The following is a 22658-nucleotide window of genomic DNA, read 5'->3' on the forward strand; positions in this document are numbered from 1 at the left end:
TCTCTCTTCCCTCATATCCTTAGATACCCACCCTCACTTCCTCCAGGCAAGGCAAACAACTCAATGTCATTTAAATCCATCAGGCGTTCCCCCCCATCTTGTGCTTTTGGCCATGCTGTCTCCTGCTCCGTATGTCTGCTCCCCTTCTCCTTCAGGTGAAATCTATCTATTCCGTTCCTGTTCAAACATCACTTTTTTTTTTTTTTTAAAGATTTTATTTACTTATTTGAGAGAAAGAGAGAGAGCATGCATGTGAGCAAGCAGGAGCAAGGAGCAGAGCCAGAGGGAGAAGCCGGCTCCCCACTGAGCAGGGAGCCCATGCGGGGCTCCATCCCAGGACCCGGGATCATGACCTGAGCCGAAGGCAGACGCTTAACTGCCTGAATCACCCAGGCGCCCCTCAAACATCACTCCTATTGCAAGTTTCTCTGCATACACTGGGAGAAAATTTCTCCCTCCTGGAGCCCTCACATAGGACTTCTATACAACCGTATTTCAGAACCTGCATTGAATTATACTTCGTTGTTGCCCTCTCTACTTTCTCTGGTAGATCATGTGCTAATTTATTTATCCATTCATCAGTTATTGAAGATCTGCTATTCATCAAGCACTTTGTTACAATGTAGGCAAGAGTTTGTAAGAATGGATCCCAGTTTTTAAGCAAGTGTATTGTCTATGTGGAGAGGCAATTTTTAGGTAAATTTTAATTTGCAAAATAGAATGTTAAGTGCTGTGGTAGGGTACGGTCTGCAGAGAACACTTTGGAAGAAAAGGGGAGAAAAATCTATGGCACAGGTGGGTAGGGATTATGTCCAGAGAATTTCCCTGGTTGGAGAATTAACTTATTAATTTATTAACTATCCAGAGTCTCACATATAATTAAAGCTCAATAAATGTTCTTAAATACACTTTGTTCCGAATGTATGAAGGTTTGTTTTCTCCAGTGTGTTTCATAAAGGCTGTAGGTTGTGAAGATAATTCAGAGATAGGAAGAAATTATGAATGACAGTACCCAGCATTTCCACTAAACCAGGTTTCCACAAGGAAAATGTTAGTTTTGCACACACTGAAGGCAGGTCTATTAACTACATATAACTCCACTAATAAAGACAAATAGTTGCCTCCAAAGGGGTCTCCCACCGAGCTACATGAGCCCAATCAGACAATAATGAAGCGCAGGAGAAACAGCCTTCTGCACTCATTCCCATTCCAGGTGATGACAACTTAAGGCTGGTGCAGCCTAGCCTCCTAGGGAGGCTCGACGCCCTCCTCCACGCCGCTCAAGAAGGAGACGGCGTGAGTTCTTGTATATTTGGCTCATTTTCCTGGAAAGCGCAGACGCAGTCTGTGGAATACTTTAGCTCATGAGAACGCTGGTGGTTCACGGCTTTCCTCCACTTTGAGCCTCACCTTCAACTCTGCAGCAGCCCCACCCAAGGCCTGGGCACCGCGTTCTCCGCGCAGATTCCCCGTTGCCGGGTAACCAACCGCCAACACACACAGTCCCCGGGTCGGGAGCCGCCGCCGCCTCCCCGCCGGGCGCTCCAATGAGGGGCCGGTGTGTCTGTCACGTGGCCCTCCCGGGGGCGGGCCCCGCAGAGCCCGGGCGCTCGCTCCGGCGCTCGGAGCCGCCTGCCGGCCCCACGGACTCCGCGCTCCGGCCGCCCCGCCCTGGGAGCCCCGAGTTCCGCAGCGGGGGAGGTCGGGGAGCGCGCGGGCCGTGCTCGCGCCGCCGCCGCCGCCGCCGCGCCCGCTGCCGCACCTTCCGCTGTGCGCCGGTGCGGTCGCCGCCTCCTCCAGGTAAGGAGCCCGCCGGGCGCAGGGGGAGAGCGGGCGGGCGCAGGCGTCATGAGTGGTCTTGGAAGCGGCGTGGCGGCGCGGGAGCGGGCGGGTCACCGCGCTCGTGGGCTCGCAGAGCCGCGCGATGCGCGCCCTCCCGGGCTTTGCGCGCGACATGCCTGACGCGTGAATCCCCGGAGTTTTAGGGTCACGCACCTGCTTATCGCGAGGCTCAACCGGCAGCCAACGTGTATGTATCTGAGCTGTCCCTGGAGTGTGGACTATTATTCTAATTTTTATGAGAGACATGGTTCTAATTTTTAAGGTTATTAAGTATATGTATGTCCGGAGCCTGGATTGTATGCCCGCCAGGCACTTCTGTGTCGATTTCCCACCCCTTTGAAGATGGTCTTAATAGGCAGGTTGTACCAAGAAGGCTTTGAGTGAAATGGAATTGTGTATCAGAAAAAAAAAAAAAAGACAGTATTGAACGTGAGAAGCATAGTATGTGGTAAATCATAAAAATACAATCTTTCCTGTTTTTCTGTACACCCCCCCCAGATTTTTGCATGCAATTATGAAAAGGAGCAAAATTTAAGCTGACTTTTTAAAATTTACTATATTAAAAGCAATTGATTTGAGTGAAATTTAGTGATCACTTTGTGTACCAAAACTTCCCCACTTGTTTTTGTAACTTCGACTGACTGATTAATTGGAGTCTTTAATAAGGGTTAAAGAGAGAGAGTACGTTTCTGAATCTTGCACTATTTCAGAAATACCCCTCAGAGGAACTCATTTTCCCCTACCAATTTTTATAACCAAAGTTACAAGCCCTTCTTGAATATTTTAAGTAACGTAACCTCAGGTAAGAAAAGGGTTTTCCTTTAGATTTTCTCTACAGAGTAAATTCTTTGGGGGGACTTCTAAAATTCTTTTTAGGTCTCCGTATCTCTCGCTCACAAATGTGTCTCCAGGAATGGTCTCATCAACAGTGAGAGAATATTCTCCATGTAATTATCACAGAACACAGCAGGTTTGGGATGTTCTCACTACCCTGCTTGAGGGCAGCTGATGCTGGACTTATGGTAATTACAACCACTATGGAAAAATGGGCTTTTTTACATCCCTTTGAGATTCTGTCTCACTGGCTTAAGAGTGCAAGAAAATGGGCATAGTTATGTCTTATCTGTGCGAAGGAAGAAATCTGAGACAAGTGGTCTGACAGTCTTGACTGTTCTACGATCTAAAATTAAAATAGGAATGAAGTGACTATGAAAAATTGTCAGTTAACTCAAAATTTTGGGAAACATACTTCAGTGGATTGTCTAGAGATTAATGTCACAAACACTAGTTTTAGGTCATTGCATTAAGAGTTCTTGAGAAGTCTTCTCTACTGGAATAAACCAGTGGTCTATTTCAAAGGTCATACATGGAAAGAAAAATCCTCTTTCATTCATTCATTCATTCATTCTTTCATTCTTTCTTTCTGAACAGCCCAAAATATAATAGGCGCTATATTTATTTTTTATATGCAACATAAAAAATCATATATTTAAGTGAGCTCCATAAACTTTATATTACAATTGTTCATTGAATGTTATTACATTGATTTGATTTTTTTCTCCTGTGCTAATGTTTATAGAAACAGTAAAGAACTGTGGGTATCTCTGGGGGAAAAAAAGTCAAATATATTTACTCGAAAGTTTAAAAGTTCTTTATTTATTATTACTACATATTGGTGTACTAAAATTTTTGTCATTCATTACATAATAATTCCATATATTAGAAAGCCACAAATTAATTTAGCTTAGGAAAAAAAATGTTTTTAAATTCTCAGCTCCCAGTAGAGGGACTGTGAGAGTTGGAATGTTTTTGTTGTTCTCTCTAGCCTCTATCTGTAGCCCTGAGCTTGGGCATGGAGTAGCCAGTGAGAGTGTTTAAATCACTCAGAGAGGATTAGGAACAGTTGTATTTTTCTTTGTTTTACTCTGATACTAGAAGTCCAACATAAATGATTGGGTTATCACGATCAATAAAATTTGTTCAAATTCTCTAGATTACCTCATTTTTTTTTGCCTACCCTCTGAAATGAAGACTAAAATGAAATTCAAACAATTCTGAAGGATTCACATTTCCTTCCTATATTCCAGAATTTACTTGAAATCTGGTATATTCCAGAAAGGTAACAGTTTATCAGATTACTGAATAACCAGTTTACTCAGCCATTCGTGGTTAATGATGTATATACAAGCTTTACTACTACTTCGTAGAATGGACGAATTATCTCCTTTTATATTTCGTATATATATATTCTACTTAGCAGATTGGAAGATTAGAGTGAAGTCATACAGTTTTTAGTGTGTTTTCGGGAACAGAGTATTTTATTCTGAGTATTTTAATCCATAAGAATCATATTAGGAATTTGGGAGGGGTTTCTTTATTAACTCCGATGCCTTCTTTTCTTTTGTATCAGAAACATATTAAACTAAGAATTGGTTGGCTCTTTTCTACTTTCAAGACTTGCTGTGTTCTGTGATAATCACATGGAGATTATTCTCTCACTGTTGATGAGACCATTCCTGGAGATTTGTGAGCAAGAAATGAGATGTGGATGCCTGAAGAGAATTTGAGAAACTCCCCAAAGAATTTATAAAGAAACAAAACCTAAAGCAAAATCTTTTTTTCTTACCTGAGGTTACTTAAAATGTTCAAGAAGGAGTTGTAACTTTGGTTACAAATATTGGTAGGGACGGACGTATTTTAAAATGACAAGCTTTGAACTATGCCTTTGTATATCGAAAGAAAATATCTCATCATGATTGATTAGAAAGATTTCCAAAAGTTGTAATGGTAAAACATGAGCTGTCACATTAGGAGAGAGGGTCCAGGTTGTTTTTACCTGATTTCAATGACTAGAAAAAAAATAGATCTATAACTGAAGAGAAATTCAAATATTTGAAATAGGCTAGACTTTGTAGAAAAGGCAGCCTGCATTTGAAACCATAGGTGGCCCTTGTCATGCAGATGTCACATCATCAGATACTTGAGTGAGAGAATTTAAAAAACAAGAATGATAGAAGTCTTGCTTTTTATTACTTTACATATATGTCCCCAGTGTGATTTTCTAGCCTAATTAACTCTTAAAACTCTGGAATTCTGGATTTTAATTACATATATACATACACACAATAGACAGTAATATAAATCTTCTACGTAAGACCATATGGCAGATAATTTATCACTGTTATTTGTTAATAGGGATAATTGATAATTGTCATGTTCAGGAAAACTCTGTGAAGAGATGTAAGAAATAATTTTTCATGCTTTGGTGAGGATGTTACAACATTCAATATTTGGTTTATAGATTCGAATGCTCAGCCACTGAGAGCTCACAATAGAGGAGTTCAGTAGTTTTCCTTATTCTTAGATTCATCATTTTCTTCCAGATTGTTGACACATTAGGTTGTGAGCATATACCGGTATCCCAGGCAGCCTCATTTGCAATTATTTGTAATAAGTTCAGTTTCTTATCTCACACACAAAAACTTCAAATCAGAAAGTAGAAAATAATTCTCATTACACAGAACCCTTATGTTTGGTGTGCTGTAGGAAAACCTTCCTTTTTCAATGTAAAACAGCTCCACGTGGAGTCTTAAAAATTAAACGGTTAATATGGAACAGGTAATGTTTAATTAAATTTGGCCCTTTGAGATAAAACATTATGAATGAGTTTTCCTGAAGAGTTAACATTTTATTTTTAAAGTAAGCATGGCTTGAAAGAGTCATTTCGGAATGTTAGCCGGAAGGATCCTTAAAGACCAGTTAATCTAACACCCTTATTTCGTAGATGAGGTCACTAAACACATAATATGTTGCTCAAAATGAGTCAGTGGGAAAGCTGATACAGCGCTGCGCTGTTCCCTGAAGAAGCGCAAACTATGTCATCAGCATAGTTTTCTGTCTTTTTTGTTGGGGGGGGGGTTATTTATTTATTTATTTCAAAGGGAGACAGAAAGAGAGCCCATGAGTAGGCAGGGGAGGTGGAAGGGGCAGGGGAGAGGGAGAGAGAATCTCAAGCAGACTCCGTGCTGAGCGGGGAGCCTGCCATGGGGCTCCATCCCACAGCCCTGAGACCAAGGCCTGAGTCGAAATCAAGAGTCAGTCCCTCAAGGGGTGTGCCACCCAGGCACCCTGTCCTTTTCTCTTTCATTACATTTTTTCAAATGGCTAACTCAAAACTTCGAGTAGTTAGGAATTAGATCCCTTTTATATTTATTCTATATTGTTAAAATAATTACAAAGTGAACTCTGTACATGTGTTTGGTCTCATCATATAGAAAGTTTACTTAAAATACTGGTTAAAAAGTGTTTTCCCACAATTGCCCTCTTTTTGATTTGCTCATTAATACAAGTTAAGTTTTGCTGCAGAGTCTTACGTGATTTTCTTGGGGATCCAGGAATCTTAGAAATTCTTTATCCCAATGCATCTCAGCGGTCCGTAGGTGCTCGAAGGCATCACACCTGCAGCTGAATGTTAAAAATACTGGAAATAAGGGGGGGGGGGAAATCGGAGGGGGAGACGAACCATGAGAGACGATGGACTCTGAGAAACAAACTGAGGGTTCTAGAGGGGAGGGGGGTGGGGGGATGGGTTAGCCTGGTGATGGGTATCGAAGAGGGCACGTACTGCATGGAGCACTGGGTGTTATACGCAAACAATGAATCATGGAACACTACATCAAAAAGCAATGATGTAAGGTATGGTGATTAACATAACATAATAACATAAATTTAAACATGAGTGAGGAAAACAAACAAAAATACTAGAAATAAGAAACTTTTGGAAGTTACATCTGAAGCCTAGGTAATGGTTACTGCTAGGTATCATTTTGAAGGTGGATGTTTATTTTCTAGACTTCGTGCCACGTTGGTACCAGGTGCCATCTAGAACAGTGTTACTGAAAGTGGACCTTCGACCAGCAGCTCTCCTAGAGCTTGTTAGAAATGCCGATTCTCAGGCCATGTCCCTCGCCAATCAGAATCTCTAAGGGAGGGGTCAGAATCTGTTTTACTAAGCCTTAAGTGTTTCTTAAAAAAGGTAGAGTTTGGGAAGTACTGATATAAGGTGCATTATGCCCTTGGACCTGTCACCTCATGAGCTGGTAATAGCCATTGTATGATTCCACTTTTGAAACTTTACTTGGGAGCACCATGAACTGCTGAATAAATGAATTAATTCCTGAAAATATAATAGTGGGTACATTTCATAAACGTCTCATAGTAGCTTTTTGGGCATAATGTTTCACCTTCATTATTAACTACATTAGTTCATCTTTAAGGGATGTTTTATGTTGGCTAAGGGCATAATTTTTGACAGATGGGCTATCAAGTAGATGAACAACCTATCTGATCTGCGATGGCCCTGACTTAGCCCATGCAACCCTTCACTTATCAAACTTTAGGATTTATCTCAGGCCTTCTCTCAGTGTATGAATGTGTACATTGAAGACATTTTTGGATTTAGTGACTTATATGGGCTATTTTTGTTCATTTTAAAGCTTTCAAGCTTTAAAACCAGTGGATTTCCTTTGCTGGTTTTTCTAAATTGACTTACCAAAATAATTTTTTTTTAAATTTTTTTTTAAGATTTTATTTATTTATTTGAGAGAGAGAATGAGAGACAGAGAGCACGAGAGGGAAGAGGGTCAGAGGGAGAAGCAGACTCCCCGCTGAGCAGGGAGCCCGATGCGGGACTCGATCCCAGGACCCTGAGATCATGACCTGAGCCGAAGGCAGTCGCTTAACCAACTGAGCCACCCAGGGGCCCCACCAAAATAATTTTTAATACCCCTTGCCAAGAAGAAGAAAATGCCAGTCCGAGTAATAGCTTCTGCCAAACGGGAATCCTGATTTTCATAGACAGAAGCATAAAGGCCCACCCTACTTCAAAAACTCATATAAAAAATCCAGCCCACAGAAACAGACTGATTAGAAGGGGGTGGGGATCCTCAGGTTTACAAAATGACTCATAGCATAGCTTCTCAAGTCTTTATTCAGGAGGAATGATCCTATTTAAAAAAACAAGGCTACATATTTTTGTCATGCTCTAATACGGAAATAATCCTATATCTTTTTATGACAAATACATACTTAAAATGTCTCTGTCAATGGAATATTTACCTCTAACTTACTAGTTTGTGGGTGAAAATTTGTATGATTTCACCCCTCCTCTACTTTTCTTTAGCTGACTCAGAATAGTCACACTGAAGGTATATAAATGATCCTATTGTTCAAGAAAAATGGATTACTTCAATCAAATTAAAAGATATCCCCACATTGCAGTTTAAGAGATTCTGTAATCCTCCAACCACCTAGAGAAATCTAATTCCATAACTCAAATCCATATAATTTTCATTTTGGTGGTTAGAGTGTAGGAAAGTGTAAAAATAAATGTGCAGATGGATGATAGAATAAGTGTGTAGGTGGATGATGAAATAACTCTGTTCACTTCACTGCGTCTTTAAATCAGGGTCTTGGTCTGAATTATAACTCGTGTTGTTTCCCTGATTGAACTGGAATTCGTACTGGTGTAAGTGGTCATTTTGTGAGTCCAAACTAGAACTACCATAATGACCTTAGTCTTCTCTATTTGCTACCTAATCCAGGATTTTAACGTAGGTTAATACCGTGTGCTTGTTGTGACCTATTTTACCATGTAAGCTTTTAAGAATATCATGATTTGACATATGGTGGACATGCTTAGATAAACTGCCCGGCCAAGCTCATGAAAGGTAAATTTAGGAATGATAGAAATTTAAAAATTGAATCTTGGTCAGGACGAGATTCCGGAGGCGGTATTTTGGGTAAATTATCTTTACTGTCGTTAAACTATGTAAGTAGTTCTCCACCTTTACTGTGCATGTAAATCATCTGGGAGTAATGTTAAAAAGCAGGTTTCCGCGAAATAGCAGAACATAAGGGAAGGGAAAAAAAGAGGGAGGCAAACTGTAAGAGATGCCTAACTATAGAGAACAAACAGGGTTCATGGAGAGAGGTGGGCGGGGGGATGAGCTAAATGGGGGATGGGTATTAAGGAGGGCACTTGTTTGGTGAGCACTGGATGTTATATGTAAGTGATGAATCACTGACTTCTACTCCTGAAACCAATATTACACTATATGTAAACTAACTAGAATTTAAATAAAAACTTAAAAAAAAAAAAAGCAGTTTTCCTGGCTCTACCATAAGATTCTGACCCACTACCTTTGGGATATGATCCAAGAAGAGCAATTTTAGCGTTTCTCAGTTAATTCTGATGCAAGAGACTTGAGACCCACACTTTGAGATGCATTGATTTAGAGATGTTCTAGAATTTCATTCGTCCTTGATAGTCCATGGCTCCACATATCAGTGAGAATGGTGGTCATTTAGAATTATGGATACTAGACAGAGGAGGAGGAACTCAAGTTAGTGAGCTAATGGCTGATTTAAAAAAAAAAACATTTTTTTGGCAGTTTCCGAGTGTTTTCTAATGATCACATATTGATTATATAATTATAATTTTTTTTTTGCATAGCTCTGAGCATAGATGTATTCAAATTTTAAACACTGATTTTCAGTGAGAAGTTTTTAGGGTCTTGTTAAGTTTTTTTATTAGTATAATCAATATAGTTCTATTAAGAAACTTTGCAAAATTCCGGAGGCTATAAAGGTGAGTTAAACAAAACTACCTTGAATCTCTGCATCCTGATACGTCTCTGATATTTGAATACATTTTTATATCCTTTTATTGATTTTTCTCGCTTTCTCAACCCGGCCAGGAGCTTCAGTTTCCGCCTTTGCTTTGGCCGTGCCTTCTGCTCCGGGTGCTTTCGCACCGGACACCAGATGCCTGGATATTTTGCCCTTCTCATCCCTGTCAATCTTTGCTCAATATCACCTCAGTATCACCCACACCAGCTCTGTCTCCAGAGAGGAACTTGTTCCTCTTTTCCTCCGGTATCTTCTCCAAGCCACAAATTCTCCTCACATACATCATTTACTTGCTTGCTCAGCTCATTCTCTCATTCCTTCCCACAAGAATGAGAACTGTGGCAGGGCAGGATTTTACTCTGTTTGGCAGAGTTTTTTCGTGAGTGCCTGACCAGCACATAGTTGGTGCTTAAGAACTGTTGAATGAATCAAGGAAATTTTAGAAAATATAAGTAAGTCAAAGGAATAAAAATTTCCAGCTATTAAATAGCCAACTCTTTACCTTGTGGTGTGTATTCTCTTAGTTTTTAAAGTATGTGTATGTGTCTGTGTGTATATGTTTATACATATATATAAATTATATGTGGATTTTTAAACGCAGGGCCATAACTATAACATGCCTTTTAAGTTAACTACAGAGAACTTTTTCAAGTCACTGATTCATTATCACTTTCCGCATGTTGATGTTATGTATATGTTTATATATTTTTGTCTTTTGACCTTGTTTATGGCCTGTTTTCACATATTTTAAAATTTAATGTTTCGTGTTTTTTTCATGATGATTATTTTTAAATTGTAAAAATACTCTGAGTCAATTTCTCCCTAAATATCAAGAAACAAATTGTGTCTATTGATTACCTTTGTAAAATGAGAAATTTAGCACACCTTTGTTTTCTTCTTTTCCTAAATCTCGGGAAAACTGGGATTAGATTTTAATACCTAACTTTTATAGTATTGGTCTTCTCTTTCAGTAATTACCTTTGGTATATGCATTTTTGTAACCATATAGCTTAGATATTCAGGCTTCTTTGCTTAATGTATTTTTAGATTACATGAACGTCTAGATCTGAGTTCTGATTCATTTTTCCAAAAGCCTGTGATTTTTATTCAAGTAATTTTAAAAGGAATATTACATGGGTAAATAGCCTTCTAAATCCTTGTGTCTATGACAGTGTCTTTCTGGTTGGTTGTTTTCCCCTCACACATGAATTATGTTTTGGTCATTTATAGAATAGCGAGGTCATCGTAGTTGAATTTAACATAGTTATTGTACCACTGATATGTGGAGTTCAGTGCAGTGGTGAGAGATGACATCAATCTGAATTCTCTGTATTTGTACATAACATTTTTAAGAATCCTACTTAGATACTCACAGAGTTGTAAAAAACTAAGTTAACCCCTGAATTTGCCTTAATGTACCTAAGCATGGATCTTTTTTTAAAAATATATTTTGCTTGAAATAAGACTACTTACAGAGCCCTAATCAGGGTGTTTTTCAACTCAAGTAATGTTGCTTTGGCTACTTCTTGGGTTGTTGCTTTTATTTCTGTTATTTTACTTGCGCTTTAGTCTTCTCTAAACAAGTTTATAATATGTAGTTTGGGTTTTCATCCCCTGTACACTGGTATGTTTCATTTTCTCTCTAATTAAAAAAAAAATCTTTGTTTTCCCATAATTTTTTTTTTTTTTTTAGGATTTTATTTATTTATCAGAGAGAGGGAAAGCACAAGCAGGGAGAGCAGCAAAGGGAGGGAGAAGCAGGCTCCCCGCTGAGCAGAGAGTCTGACGCGGGACTCGATCCAGGACCCTGGGATCAGGACCTGAGCCTGAGGCAGATGCTTCACCGACTCAGCCACCCAGGCGTCCCTTCCCATAACGTTTTTGAGTTTTTTACTTGTTTTCTGAAATCACTAATATGAAATTTTGTTTTATTATTTATTATTTTTTTTTTTTTGCAGTTTGAATTCTGCCTTTTATTGCTCTTTGATGTGGATCTTTCTTGTGCTCTTGCCTTTTATTTGCTTCATGATCATTTTGACTGTCTTGTCCCAGAGCCTTTTTATCTTAGCTGGGAGTCGGCTCATTCTTATTCATGGATGAGAGGATGCCTATAAAGGATAACCAAAGACACCATGAAGATTGCTGTGGGCCGAAATTCTGTTTCCTTGGACAGTGGATCAATTATATCATTATTTGATCAATACAGAAATCTCAACATAGATAGAAACTTACGTCAATATCCTGACCGAATTGCCATCGTCTAGCATGCTTTTCATTACCCAGTGGGGTTCTTTTGCCCTGAGATGGAATTTTCTCCTTTCTACCTTGACTAAAGGGATGGGGAAAATAGATACAAAAATACAAATACCTTTTTGCTTTTTCCTTCCATCTGTAACATATAACTAAGGAGTTACACTTCCCAGAGTACAGTGTTACTTTCTTATCTCCCATTTGTCTCCCATTTCTTTTCTGGTCACTGGGTTTGTTGTTGTTGTTTGTAGTTGCTGATGAGGAATAGTAGAGGTCACGGACTGAGTGGGGGGGACGGCAGAGGGGCGTGAGGGGAATGACAGAAGCAGCTCTGTGGTCCCATGACATAGTGGAATTTTCTGATTGACGTAGGTTTTGTTTCTCTAAACGCGGGACAGATAGTGATGCAGTGATAGTGTAAATTTATGCATACTTCTTGGGAGAAAGGCTTTTTAAGTTTCTGACAGTATCGAGGATGATCCACTAGGACACTAGTACCTTTGACAGAATTAGAGAACTTTTGTATTTAGTGGGAATTCCTCACAGGAATGATAACGAGACCTTGTTTTGAGTGCTGCTTTGAAGGTTTTTTGGTGTGTGTCTCTGTGTGTGTGTGTCTGTTTTCTGTGGTCTTAGAAGAGCCAGTTAGGATTCTTTGATTTCCAGCGACAGAAAATACCACATGTATTTCTATTCATATAACTAAAAAGTCTAAAGTTAGTTAGAGGGCAGGTATCATAGTTAACTTCAGTGCTCATTTACTAGTCTTGTGACTCAGCCCCTCTCTATTGCGCTGGCTTTTCTCAAACTCTCGGTAGTAGCCCCCAGCAGTTCTAGATGTTTTCTCGCGAGAGCAAGATGGTTGCATTAGCTCTGATTTCAGGCTGACCATGGCTCACGTCGACAGAGGAGAGAGTAGTTCTTATAAAAGTCCTAAGTTTCATGCTTAGACACATTTAAGCTATGTTCCTGTCATTGAACCATCACCGCAGCCGGGGAAGTGATTAGTGTAAATCTGAACCACCTGCTCTAGTTCAGACGGGTGTTCCACTTAAATCTGGACCAAAGCAGGGGTGGGGGTGGGGGATCACCAAACAAAAATGTAGAACTATTTCTGAAAGAAAGGAAGGAAGATGATGGGGAGGCAGACGACAGATGTTCACTGCTGTGTTCAGATGGGACGTTGTGCGAGACTCTGATAGAAGCTGCTAGAAATGCTGGAACACCGCTTACCCTCTAAAACACAGGTGGCTGGGGCAGATTGAGCCGGTGAACAAAATAGGGCTTTGAGCCTTGAAGCTCGGGGGGAGCAAAACTCCTTATTTGGAATCTGAAAGTATAACAGGTTTTAATTAAACTTATATTCGGCTATTTGTCTTTCTAGTTGTGCTCACATTTTAATCATTGTGGACTTTATAATATGTAAGTAATGAAATGCAAACTAATTAAGAAATGTATTAGAATCAGAAAAATAGAACCCAGGAATGAATTATCAGTAATGTAAATATTCTCTATGCCTGCCTGTAGCTAGTTTTCATTTTTTTGGCTCCTGGTCTTTACTTCTCAGTGACTTTGAGGCGTGGCTACCCACATGTCGTGCACACACTCCACAGTCGGTCTGCCTCAGTAGGGCTTTACCCTGGGTCTGTCCTCCCCCTAATCTCCGCTCTCCGTGGATGCTGCCACGTCATTTGGCCAGGCAGCTGGGAAACAGTCTTCCTGGAGTCCTCCTCGGTGCTCACTTCCCACAGGCTCGTAGTTCAACCTCATCATTTGTCCTCTACCTCTTTATGTTTTGCTGCCCTGTAGCCCTCCCCAGAGTGCCAGGATAATATTTGTAAACCAGAAAATCTGATATCATTATCACCATGCTTAAACTGCTTCAAGGACTCGCTGTCACATAGAAAATAAAATCCACAATCGTTATGATCTACATGATTTTCCATCATTATATCTTTTGCCTTCTTGTCCAGTGGACAAGTCACTGTTTTCCTCATGTACCATGATACTTTAGGCATAGGAAAATAATTTTTGCCTAAAAGTTTACATCTCTTTTTCCTCTTTTTTTTTTTTTTTGGACAGCCCTCTTGAGCCCTTAAAGTAGATTTTGGCACATTTGTCTTTCTGCTCCTCTAAGCCCTAGCTCATTCTCTATTAAAGCAGCTACTGAAAATTGTCTCATACATTTATTTGTGTCTATCAGAAATGAAGTGAAATGTAAATAACAGAAAACCCATAACTTAAAGAGACATTTAAAAAAATAAGTGACTGAAGATAGTGCGTCATAAATGTTAGCATTGCAACATGTCTGGAGTTTTCTTGGCCTTTATTTCATGGATTCAAGATAGCTCCTGCAGCAACAGTAGCATGTCATTGTCCAGGTCAAAAGCAGGGGGAGAAGGACGTCAGAGAATTCTCCTTCCCTTCCATGAGCTGAAACTGAGTCACACGCCCACACTTAGTGCAGTAATTGTCCCAGGAGGATGATATTCGTGTGACAGGTCTAGACCAGCATCGTTCACCTCCTGGGAATAGGAATGGTCCCATCGTCCCTGAGGTTACTGTAATTCCACCTGCGTGTGGGTATTCTAGGTTTCTGTTGGCAGGGAAGGAGGTAGATGGGAATGTTGTTGGTTAGACGACAGGCAGTGACTGGGCAGTGTCTCGTTCTCCCAATGCCATAGCTTCTTGAAGAAGGACTTTTTTCCCCGTTTCTTGTTCATCTTGTATCTTTTGTAACCAGCATCAGTGTCCAGCTATGATAAACACTCACCAAATATTTGCTGGTAGACATAGATGAAGATGCTTTTCGCTGAAGTGAGGTGGTTGCACAGGTATACATTCGGTAAAGCAAAATAGGGTAATACCGGCCTGCTTATTGTATTAGGGTAGACAGTAATGACTGAAGTTTAATTATAGTGTGTGCCTGTGCTGATGAAAGCATGATAGTTACTTGTATTTAAAGACAGAATTAAGAAGTTTATAACCAATTGATATTACTGACGAATTCTTTCTAAAATACGACTTTGGAAATGATGCAATCTAAGCACCTACCTGAGGTTTAGTTAAATGTAATAAAGAAATGCAAAATAATAGGGGCTTAAGCAAGATAGAAGTCCATTTCTCTCTCACATGAAAAAAAAAAAAAAGCCTGGAGGTATGAAGTCCAGGAGGTTTCCAGAGGTCTAGCTCTAGTTTTCAGAGGTTCGCTGTTGTGCCATTCCTTGAGTGGAACCCTCATCTGATGATGCAGTGCATCTACAGGGGCTTCCACCTTCATCTGTCAGGTGCAGGTGAGCGGTAAAGCGTGGGCTGCAAACGGTATGCCCCTGCTCTTCAAGTAGACAATACGTCCTAGTGCTTTTTACTGTCCAGAATTTCGGCAAATAAAGAATTTGGTAATACACTTTCTTCTGTTTCTAAAATTATTTTCTCTAAGACTGATTCATCTACATTTTACAAAATGTTTTTCAGAGGACATTTTGAATTCGTTTATTCTTTATTCTAGGTCTTATGAAATAGCAAAGGCAAAGATGATGTGTATACAGAGAAATATACTCTTATCTGAAAATACAGATATTTTGAACAGTTGATTATACTCCTTCTGCTGTGTCCACTTTCATAAAAAGAATCGCTTTCATAAAAAATGAAAATGTTTTTCTTTGAATTTTGACAGAGACTACATTTATGTATCTTAGAAATACAGTATATTTAAGAAACTGCTCAAAATAGGTTTTCTTAGAAAATCAAATTATTAAATAGCAGTTAACTTGGAATTCCATTAGATAGTCTAAAAAAACTAAAATATTTGGTTTATGATACACCATAATATGTGCTGGACATTTTAGACTTCTTAGATTACCTTAGTGCAAGTCATTTTTAATTTTTTTGACTAGATCAATTTAGAGATTCCAGTTAGGAACTTTGGTCAGACTTCCAGTATGTGAAGATTCATTTAAAAGAACTTACTGGCTGTGATAACTAGGATCCAAAGAAACCTATGACCCAGAGGCAATTCTTCTCTGAATTTTTTTTTTTTTTTTTGGATTTTAGATTTTTTTTTAAGGATAAACAGAATGTTACCAGCATTCACAACCTCCACCAAGGATAACCACTGTCCTGACCTCTTGCAGTATAGATAAATATCGTCTGTTTTTGTGCTTTATGTAAATGGAATAATATAATAATATTATCTTTGTGTCTAGCTTATTTCAATCAGCATTTTATTTGTGAGATTCATCTGTATAGGTTGCTTGGGGTTGTCACCATTCATTCTCATTATTGCAAACCATTCCATTGTGTAAACATATCACAGTGATTTAGCCATTCTGCTGTTACTATAGACCTGAGCAGTTTCCACTTTGGTCCTGCGATAGAGGTGCTCTGAACATTATAATACATGTCTTTGGTGAACATAGATACCTATGATACCCACTGCTGTTGGCTGACACTTAGGAGTGAAATGCTGGGTCATATGGTATATATTTGTTAGTCTTAGAGCATCCTGCAAGTGAGTTATCCAAATTGTTTCAATTTACATTCCCATGAGCAGTATATGAATTTCAGTTACACTGCAATCTTGCCAACCTGTGCTGTTGTGCATTTTAGCCCTCCTGTTGGAAATGGTAGCAGTATCTCTGTGGTTTTAATTTGCAATAATGGACAACTTTCATATGTTCATTGCTGTCTTTCTGTGATGATGGAGTTCTTTTGTCTTTTGTCCAAAGTCTTATGTTCATTTTCCTATTGGCTTGCCAGTCCTTTTTTGTTTTTGTTTTTGTAGTAGTAAACCAGTTTTTTGTTGAGTATATGTATTGTTAATATTTTCTCCCACTCTGTAGCTTATTTTTCACTCTTTAAATGATGTCTTGATGAACATAAGTTTGTAAGTTTAATGTAATAAAAAAAATGTCATTTTTTTCCCTTTGTGGTTGGTGTTTCTTTGGTGTGTCCTGTTTAGTAAACCACTTTCTACTCCAGAGAAAATATATTCTCATTAGTTTTCTTTGAAAGCTTTCTTTTACCTTACATAGATTTCCAATCTCTCTGGTATTGGTGCTTTTTTTCTTTTTTTTTTTTTTGTATTATGTAAGATTGGGATGAAGATTTTTATGTGTTTTCCATAAGGGTATTCAGTCAACCAACAGCAATTATTGAAAGGTCCATTCTTTCTTCAGTGTACAACATTGTCACCTTCATCATAAACAGCATATGAAGGGGTTTATTCTAGACGAACCGTGCTCCATTAGTGAATTTTCGTAGCCTTACATCAATACCACACTCTCTTAATTATGAGAGCTTTATAAGAAGTATTGATAACTAATAGTGTAAACTTTCAGCCTTATTCGTCTATTTCAAGGCTGCCTTGACTTTTCTTGGCCATTTACATAACCATATAAATTTTAGAATTAGCTTGTTAATTTATACACACGCAAACAAACATGCTGGGATTTTGACTGTGACTGTATTGAATCTGTAGATTAATTTTGAGGGAATTTACATCTTTACAGTATTAAATCTTATTATCCATTAACACATTATATCTTTACGCTTTTTTTGGCATCCGCTTGGACGATCATGGCAATCATCACATTCCCTATTGGTATTCCTTTGGACCTCCAAACATGTATCCTAATGTAGTCCATCTCAGTCCCCTTCAGCTTCTTAAGGTAGATCAGTTTTTCCTCATTTCTTGTTGTGAGATCATTCCTTATGTCCATCTTCCTCATCTGCTTGTCCCTGTCATTACTTCTAAAAAATACTTTGTGGATTAAATAAGTATTAGTGCTGTATCTCAGAGAGAGACACTTAAGCTAATGTGTCCTGAAATACAATGGCTGGGAGTAGCAAGTGAGGCTGAAAACTCTAAGAAATAAAGTAAAGCGTCCAAGTGAAATTAGGAAATATAATCCAATTATACCGTATCTAAACGTGGACAAGTTCATTTCGGGTTTTTCCCCCTTTTAATTTTGTTAGTATCGGAAAACACTGCTGTGGATTCTTAGTGTGTAATTTTTTAAACTTAGATTATATACGTGACAGCAGAAATGTGCAGTTTAGTGTTTTGTACCAGCAAAATGTGCTCATTAGCATAATTAGCATAAAAGAAACATTGTAAGCTTTCTAGAAATCCCCCTCATGTCTCCTTTCTGTCACTACTTCCTTCTGCCTGAAGAAAATTCTCTCATAACTTTTAATAGTATAGATTAGCTTTGCTTGTGTTTAAGCTTTTTAGAAATGAAATCATGCAATATATATCCTTTCATGTTTGACTTTCAGTTATTATTACGTTGTAGGGTTTATCCATTTTGTTGTGCATAGTTCATTTTACTTATCTCATAGTATCCCAGTATAGGACTGTATTACAATTTTTATCTCCCAGGTTGGGGGAATCTGGTTCTTGGGGGAGATTTGTATCTTTCCCTCCCCAGCCCTTCTCTGTGGCCTCCAAACTGCACTTTGTATTTATGGTGGGTGTTGAATAGGAGACCATTTTTTTGCATCTCCCCAAACGGTGGCAGATCTGTGATTTGTTTTGGTACAGGATGGGAGCCTGAGGTGGCTTCCTGCCCACCACCCCCCAGGGACAGACAGCTTTTGCTGCTTCCCTTCTCCCAAAAGTACCTGGGGTCAGAAAGGAGGATTTTCTGTCTCTTCCTGGAAGCAGATAAGGTTTGCTTTTTCTCTTCCCCCATTGTCCCTGGCAGGGTGTTTTTCTCTTTCCTAGTAGTTGAAGGATTCATGGATGTATACAGTGTTTCATGCCTGTCAACTGTCTAAAGCCATTTGCTTCCTGCATATCTGAGCCACTGAGGGGGGCGATGCCTGATTTGCCCCCAGTCTTTCTCCTATAGCACCCAATTGAGATCTGTGGAGAAGATCTTACAACTGAGTGCAAACTCAGCGTGCATCTAGTCATTCTAAACTGATGCTGTAGTTCACATTGGCCCTTGGGAATTAATTACCATTTTATCTGATTTCTTTTCTTACCTGCTTTTGTGGCAGTTACCTCTTTCTCCCAGGCCTTGTCAAAGGTGAAACTATTAGTGTGTTCTCTCTCTTCAGAGAGGAGCCTGTTACGCTTTGGAATTTTCTTGACTGCGTTCCAACCTGACAATTTAATGTTATCTTCCTCCAGAGAGAATATATATTTTTGCTTTTAGAAAGTAGTAGAGTAAGGAAGATCAACTGAATCCAGTCACTGAATTTATCTGAAGCTGAGCCTCAGTCTTTGTAAGGGATGGTCTAATTCTATTTCATTCTTAGTCTTAAGATGTAGACCCAGGTAGTTCTCACTGAAAAGACGCCAATATTAGATCACTTTTTCCTTAGGCAGCATCTGAACTCCATTTTTTTTTCCCTCAGGCCCTATGAGATTATTGAAACTCTCCATAACTTTTCAGTATTTTAGCTACTACTTTTTTTTTTTAAGATTTTATTTATTTATTTATTTGAGAGAGAGAGAATGAGAGAGAGAGAGACCACATGAGAGGGGGAAGGGTCAGAGGGAGAAGCATACTCCCTGCTGAGCAGAGAGCCTGCTGCGGGATTTGATCCTGACACTCCAGGACCATGACCTGAGCCGAAAGCAGTCGCTTAACCAACTGAGCCACCCAGGCGCCCACTACTTTTTTTTTTTTTTTAAGATTTTATTTATTTGACAGAGAGAGACACAGCGAGAGAGGGAACACAAGCAGGGGGAGTGGTAGAGGGAGAAGCAGGCTTCCCACAGAGTAGGGAGCCTGACGCGGGACTCGATCCCCGCACCGTGGGATCATGACCTGAGCCGAAGGCAGACGCGTAACGTCTGAGCCACCCAGGCGCCCCTTAGCTACTACTTTTATAGGCAGGTCTTAGTGGGGAAAAAAGTAGCATTCTCTGCCTCCCACCCCTCACCCCGCCACTACCACCAAAGGAAAAATACCTGGCTAGACCTTTTGGATTTCTCTTGGGGCTTTTTTTTTAGTTTGAGATTTTATATATTTTTATGCAGCCTTTCTAGTTGTCCTTAGAGAACTGGAGTTTTGTGTGTACATGCATGGTATGTATACAAGTGTATAGATGTGTGTGTGTGTGTGTGTGTGTGTGTATGTATGTGCACATTTGTCTGCCATTGCTGGAAGCCAAGGGCTTGTAAGTAGCAGTCTTTTAAATATATAGAATTATTCTGAGGATTCAGAGCACACTTGGGTAAACTTTTTATCTGCTCTCTAACTCAGACTTCCTCTTGACATTTTTATGTAGAATTTTAATCTACATAATTGTAGATTATGGGATGGACAACTCCCCCAGATTGTATGATGTGATACTTTTGTCATCTGCCCTCTACTAACTGATGTCTCATGAAGCGTATCTGTTCATAGTGCGGGTAAGCAGACAGATGGTCCCAGATCTCTGTCATCTTGTACAGCATCTTTAGCATGAGGCCCGTGTGCACATCCTGAGTCTCTTTCCCAACCCCTGGCCTCTCCGCTAACTTACCGTGACTTTAGACAGGACAGACATAGGCAGATGAAAGAGAATAATTGTGAGCAATGCCATTTATTTTATACTTCATTCTGCCCTGTTTGAATAAGCAATGGTCTGTGCTTATTTCACGTTTACTTAGTTTGTTAGGAAGCTTAAAATATAGTTGCTGTCTCATAAGACAGCAGAGATGGGGGCTGACTAAGAGGATGTAGGAACTGGAGATAGTATAGTAGATGAGAGGACGTAACTTGGAGGGGATGAATTTAGTACAGAAAAGATGGCCTGCAAACAGCATTTCAGAGGATTAAGCCATTATCTTGGTCTGAGATAATCAGGTAAAACTGGATGGAAAAATCTAAATGTAGAATCAAAACAGACATCATGGAGCCCAAACATTAGGATAGGCAAAACATGTCGTTTTACTCTCTTTAGGATTTTAAACAGGCATGAGTAAATGAAAACATTATCAAGTTAGGCAGAAGAAAGCAGAAATAAACATTTCAGGATGTGGTACAATTAGGTTCACGAAAAATCACAACCAGAGAACTTTTAGTACTTTCATTTGTAGACCAGGGACTGCTGACATGTGTCTTGATTTTAATGCCCATATTTATAGTAGGGTGTAGATGACTGGCAGATAGGACCAGCTTCTCAGAGTGAGAGCAGAGCCATACTTTATTTACTTAAAATTGCTCTATTAGCCCCCTACTAAGTGATGTGCAGTCTCTAAATTTTTGAAGCACTTAGGTAATTAGCAATCAGCTAACTGTAAAATGATTTATCTCTCAAGTAAGGAGATGGAAGCAAATAGAAATATAGACTTGGCCTTGTCATTGTATACCTTTTAACCTAGAAGTTTTCTTCTGGCTTTATCTCCAACTCCTAAGGTTGAAAATAGAACTACTTTTCTGCTTCCTGTTGCTTTGTGGTTTCTCTGGATTCCTTATTTGTAACTTGGTAACTTTTAGATATAATTTGCCTATTTCTTGCAACAGTTGAATCAAATATGTTTTTTTAGAATGAAAACTGAAAGCCTAATATTTGATAAAGTATTTGCTGGTACTGTACAACAACATAATGATTATTTGATATTTCTTTACTATTTGAGTATAGGCTTACATTTTCTGGTTTAGCATTATTTTTACAGACACTATTATTTGTAAATTATTAAAACTATTTCAGCTGAAATGTTTGTGTGCTTCTAGCTTTGTGTACTGAACAACATTTCACAAGGCAGATTTGGTAAAGCTCTTTGGTTGAAACACATTGTTGTTAACTTTAGGTGCCGACTGTTCTGATGCCGAGTTTCCAATTGCCTTGATTAAAGTAGAAACATTCTATGGCTTGGATGACTTACATTTCAAATTGGTTTGAGCAAGATGATTGGTATGAAGGACTACAAAGAGTAAGCTATATTTATGTTGTGATTATGATTTTCTATGGGTTTCTTTTTCTGCTTTACTACTGCAGCTGTATTTCTTTGTCATTTATGTTGCAGACATTTTTGCATTGCAGTATTTTGAGGGTTGATAAGATACTTGATAGATTCCAAAGCAGAGGTATAAGAAGATAATATATAAATATAGTCAAAATCATACATTGAAGAAAGGGTATTTTTTTTCCTGTCTTTGTTTCATGAATTCTTAATGTTTTCAGATTGTCTTCAGGCTTTAAATATAAAATAGAATTCTTGTTAATGAGATTAAGGTATAAAAACAACAATATCTTAATAGTCATTTTACATAAAGAAAAACATTTAATGAAGTAGATGTGCATGATACTATATATTATATTAATATTGTAAAAGAAAATGCAAAAATTTTCTGAAGAAGAGTGCCATGTTCTATCTGATGAATTTTTAGGCAATTAGTTATGTTTCAAAAGATTTGCATTGTTACCATGGCAACTTTTGTATAGTATTTTGAAAATAGCTATTCTGATCTATTATTGCAATAGTAGAAAACTGCTATTTAGAAATGCATCTAATCAAAATGGATTTAGTGTAAAATAATACTATGTCTTTTTATTATTTTCACATTTTTAATGGAAGATTTCTGAATCACTTAAATGACGGCACTTTGTGGGTTTTTCTTTTCTTACATGGCCTGGATTTTTCTTTTTATTAATGCGTGGAACAAAAGAGCCAGGGTATCTTCCTGGGGTTTCACCGGCTTTCTTCCCTGTCATCGTTGGAAGGCAAAGGATACCAAAGATGAAGCATTGCATTTCTCTCCGGCCTTACTTCCTCGGGGTCCCTCCTCCACCCGTCCATGAAAGACATTTTCTCAGTATTTTACTTCCTTTTAGTTATCTTTTGAACTGTAATTCCTCAGCAGTTTAAAGCCTCCTGCCTTTTGGGCTTTTCCTAAGATTTTTTTTTTCAGCTCTAAAACAAGCTGGTAAACATC

General features: G+C 38.8%; 1 protein-coding gene across 6 annotated transcripts in view; it reads left to right on the top strand.

The window, feature by feature from the left end:
• Positions 1 to 1641: 1641 nt before the first annotated feature.
• The window catches only part of WDR17 (WD repeat domain 17), a 111947-nt gene continuing 90930 nt past the window's right edge, over positions 1642 to 22658 (top strand). For 2 of the 6 annotated variants that reach the window (XM_025886306.2, XM_073902276.1), the window contains exons 1-2: positions 1643 to 1800; positions 21533 to 21655. In XM_025886306.2, the coding sequence (XP_025742091.1) occupies positions 21590 to 21655 (66 nt within the window). In that variant the 5' untranslated portion in view covers positions 1643 to 1800; positions 21533 to 21589. Of the gene's footprint in view, positions 1801 to 2010; positions 2030 to 21532; positions 21656 to 22658 lie in introns of those variants that run through there. The other 4 variants (XM_073902275.1, XM_073902272.1, XM_073902273.1 and 1 more) reach the window with 4 other exon arrangements.

The sequence above is a fragment of the Callorhinus ursinus genome, unplaced genomic scaffold, assembly GCF_003265705.2.
Source record: "Callorhinus ursinus isolate GAN/ISIS: 27379988/994484 unplaced genomic scaffold, GSC_fseal_2.0 scaffold17, whole genome shotgun sequence".
Lineage (NCBI taxonomy): Eukaryota > Metazoa > Chordata > Mammalia > Carnivora > Otariidae > Callorhinus > Callorhinus ursinus.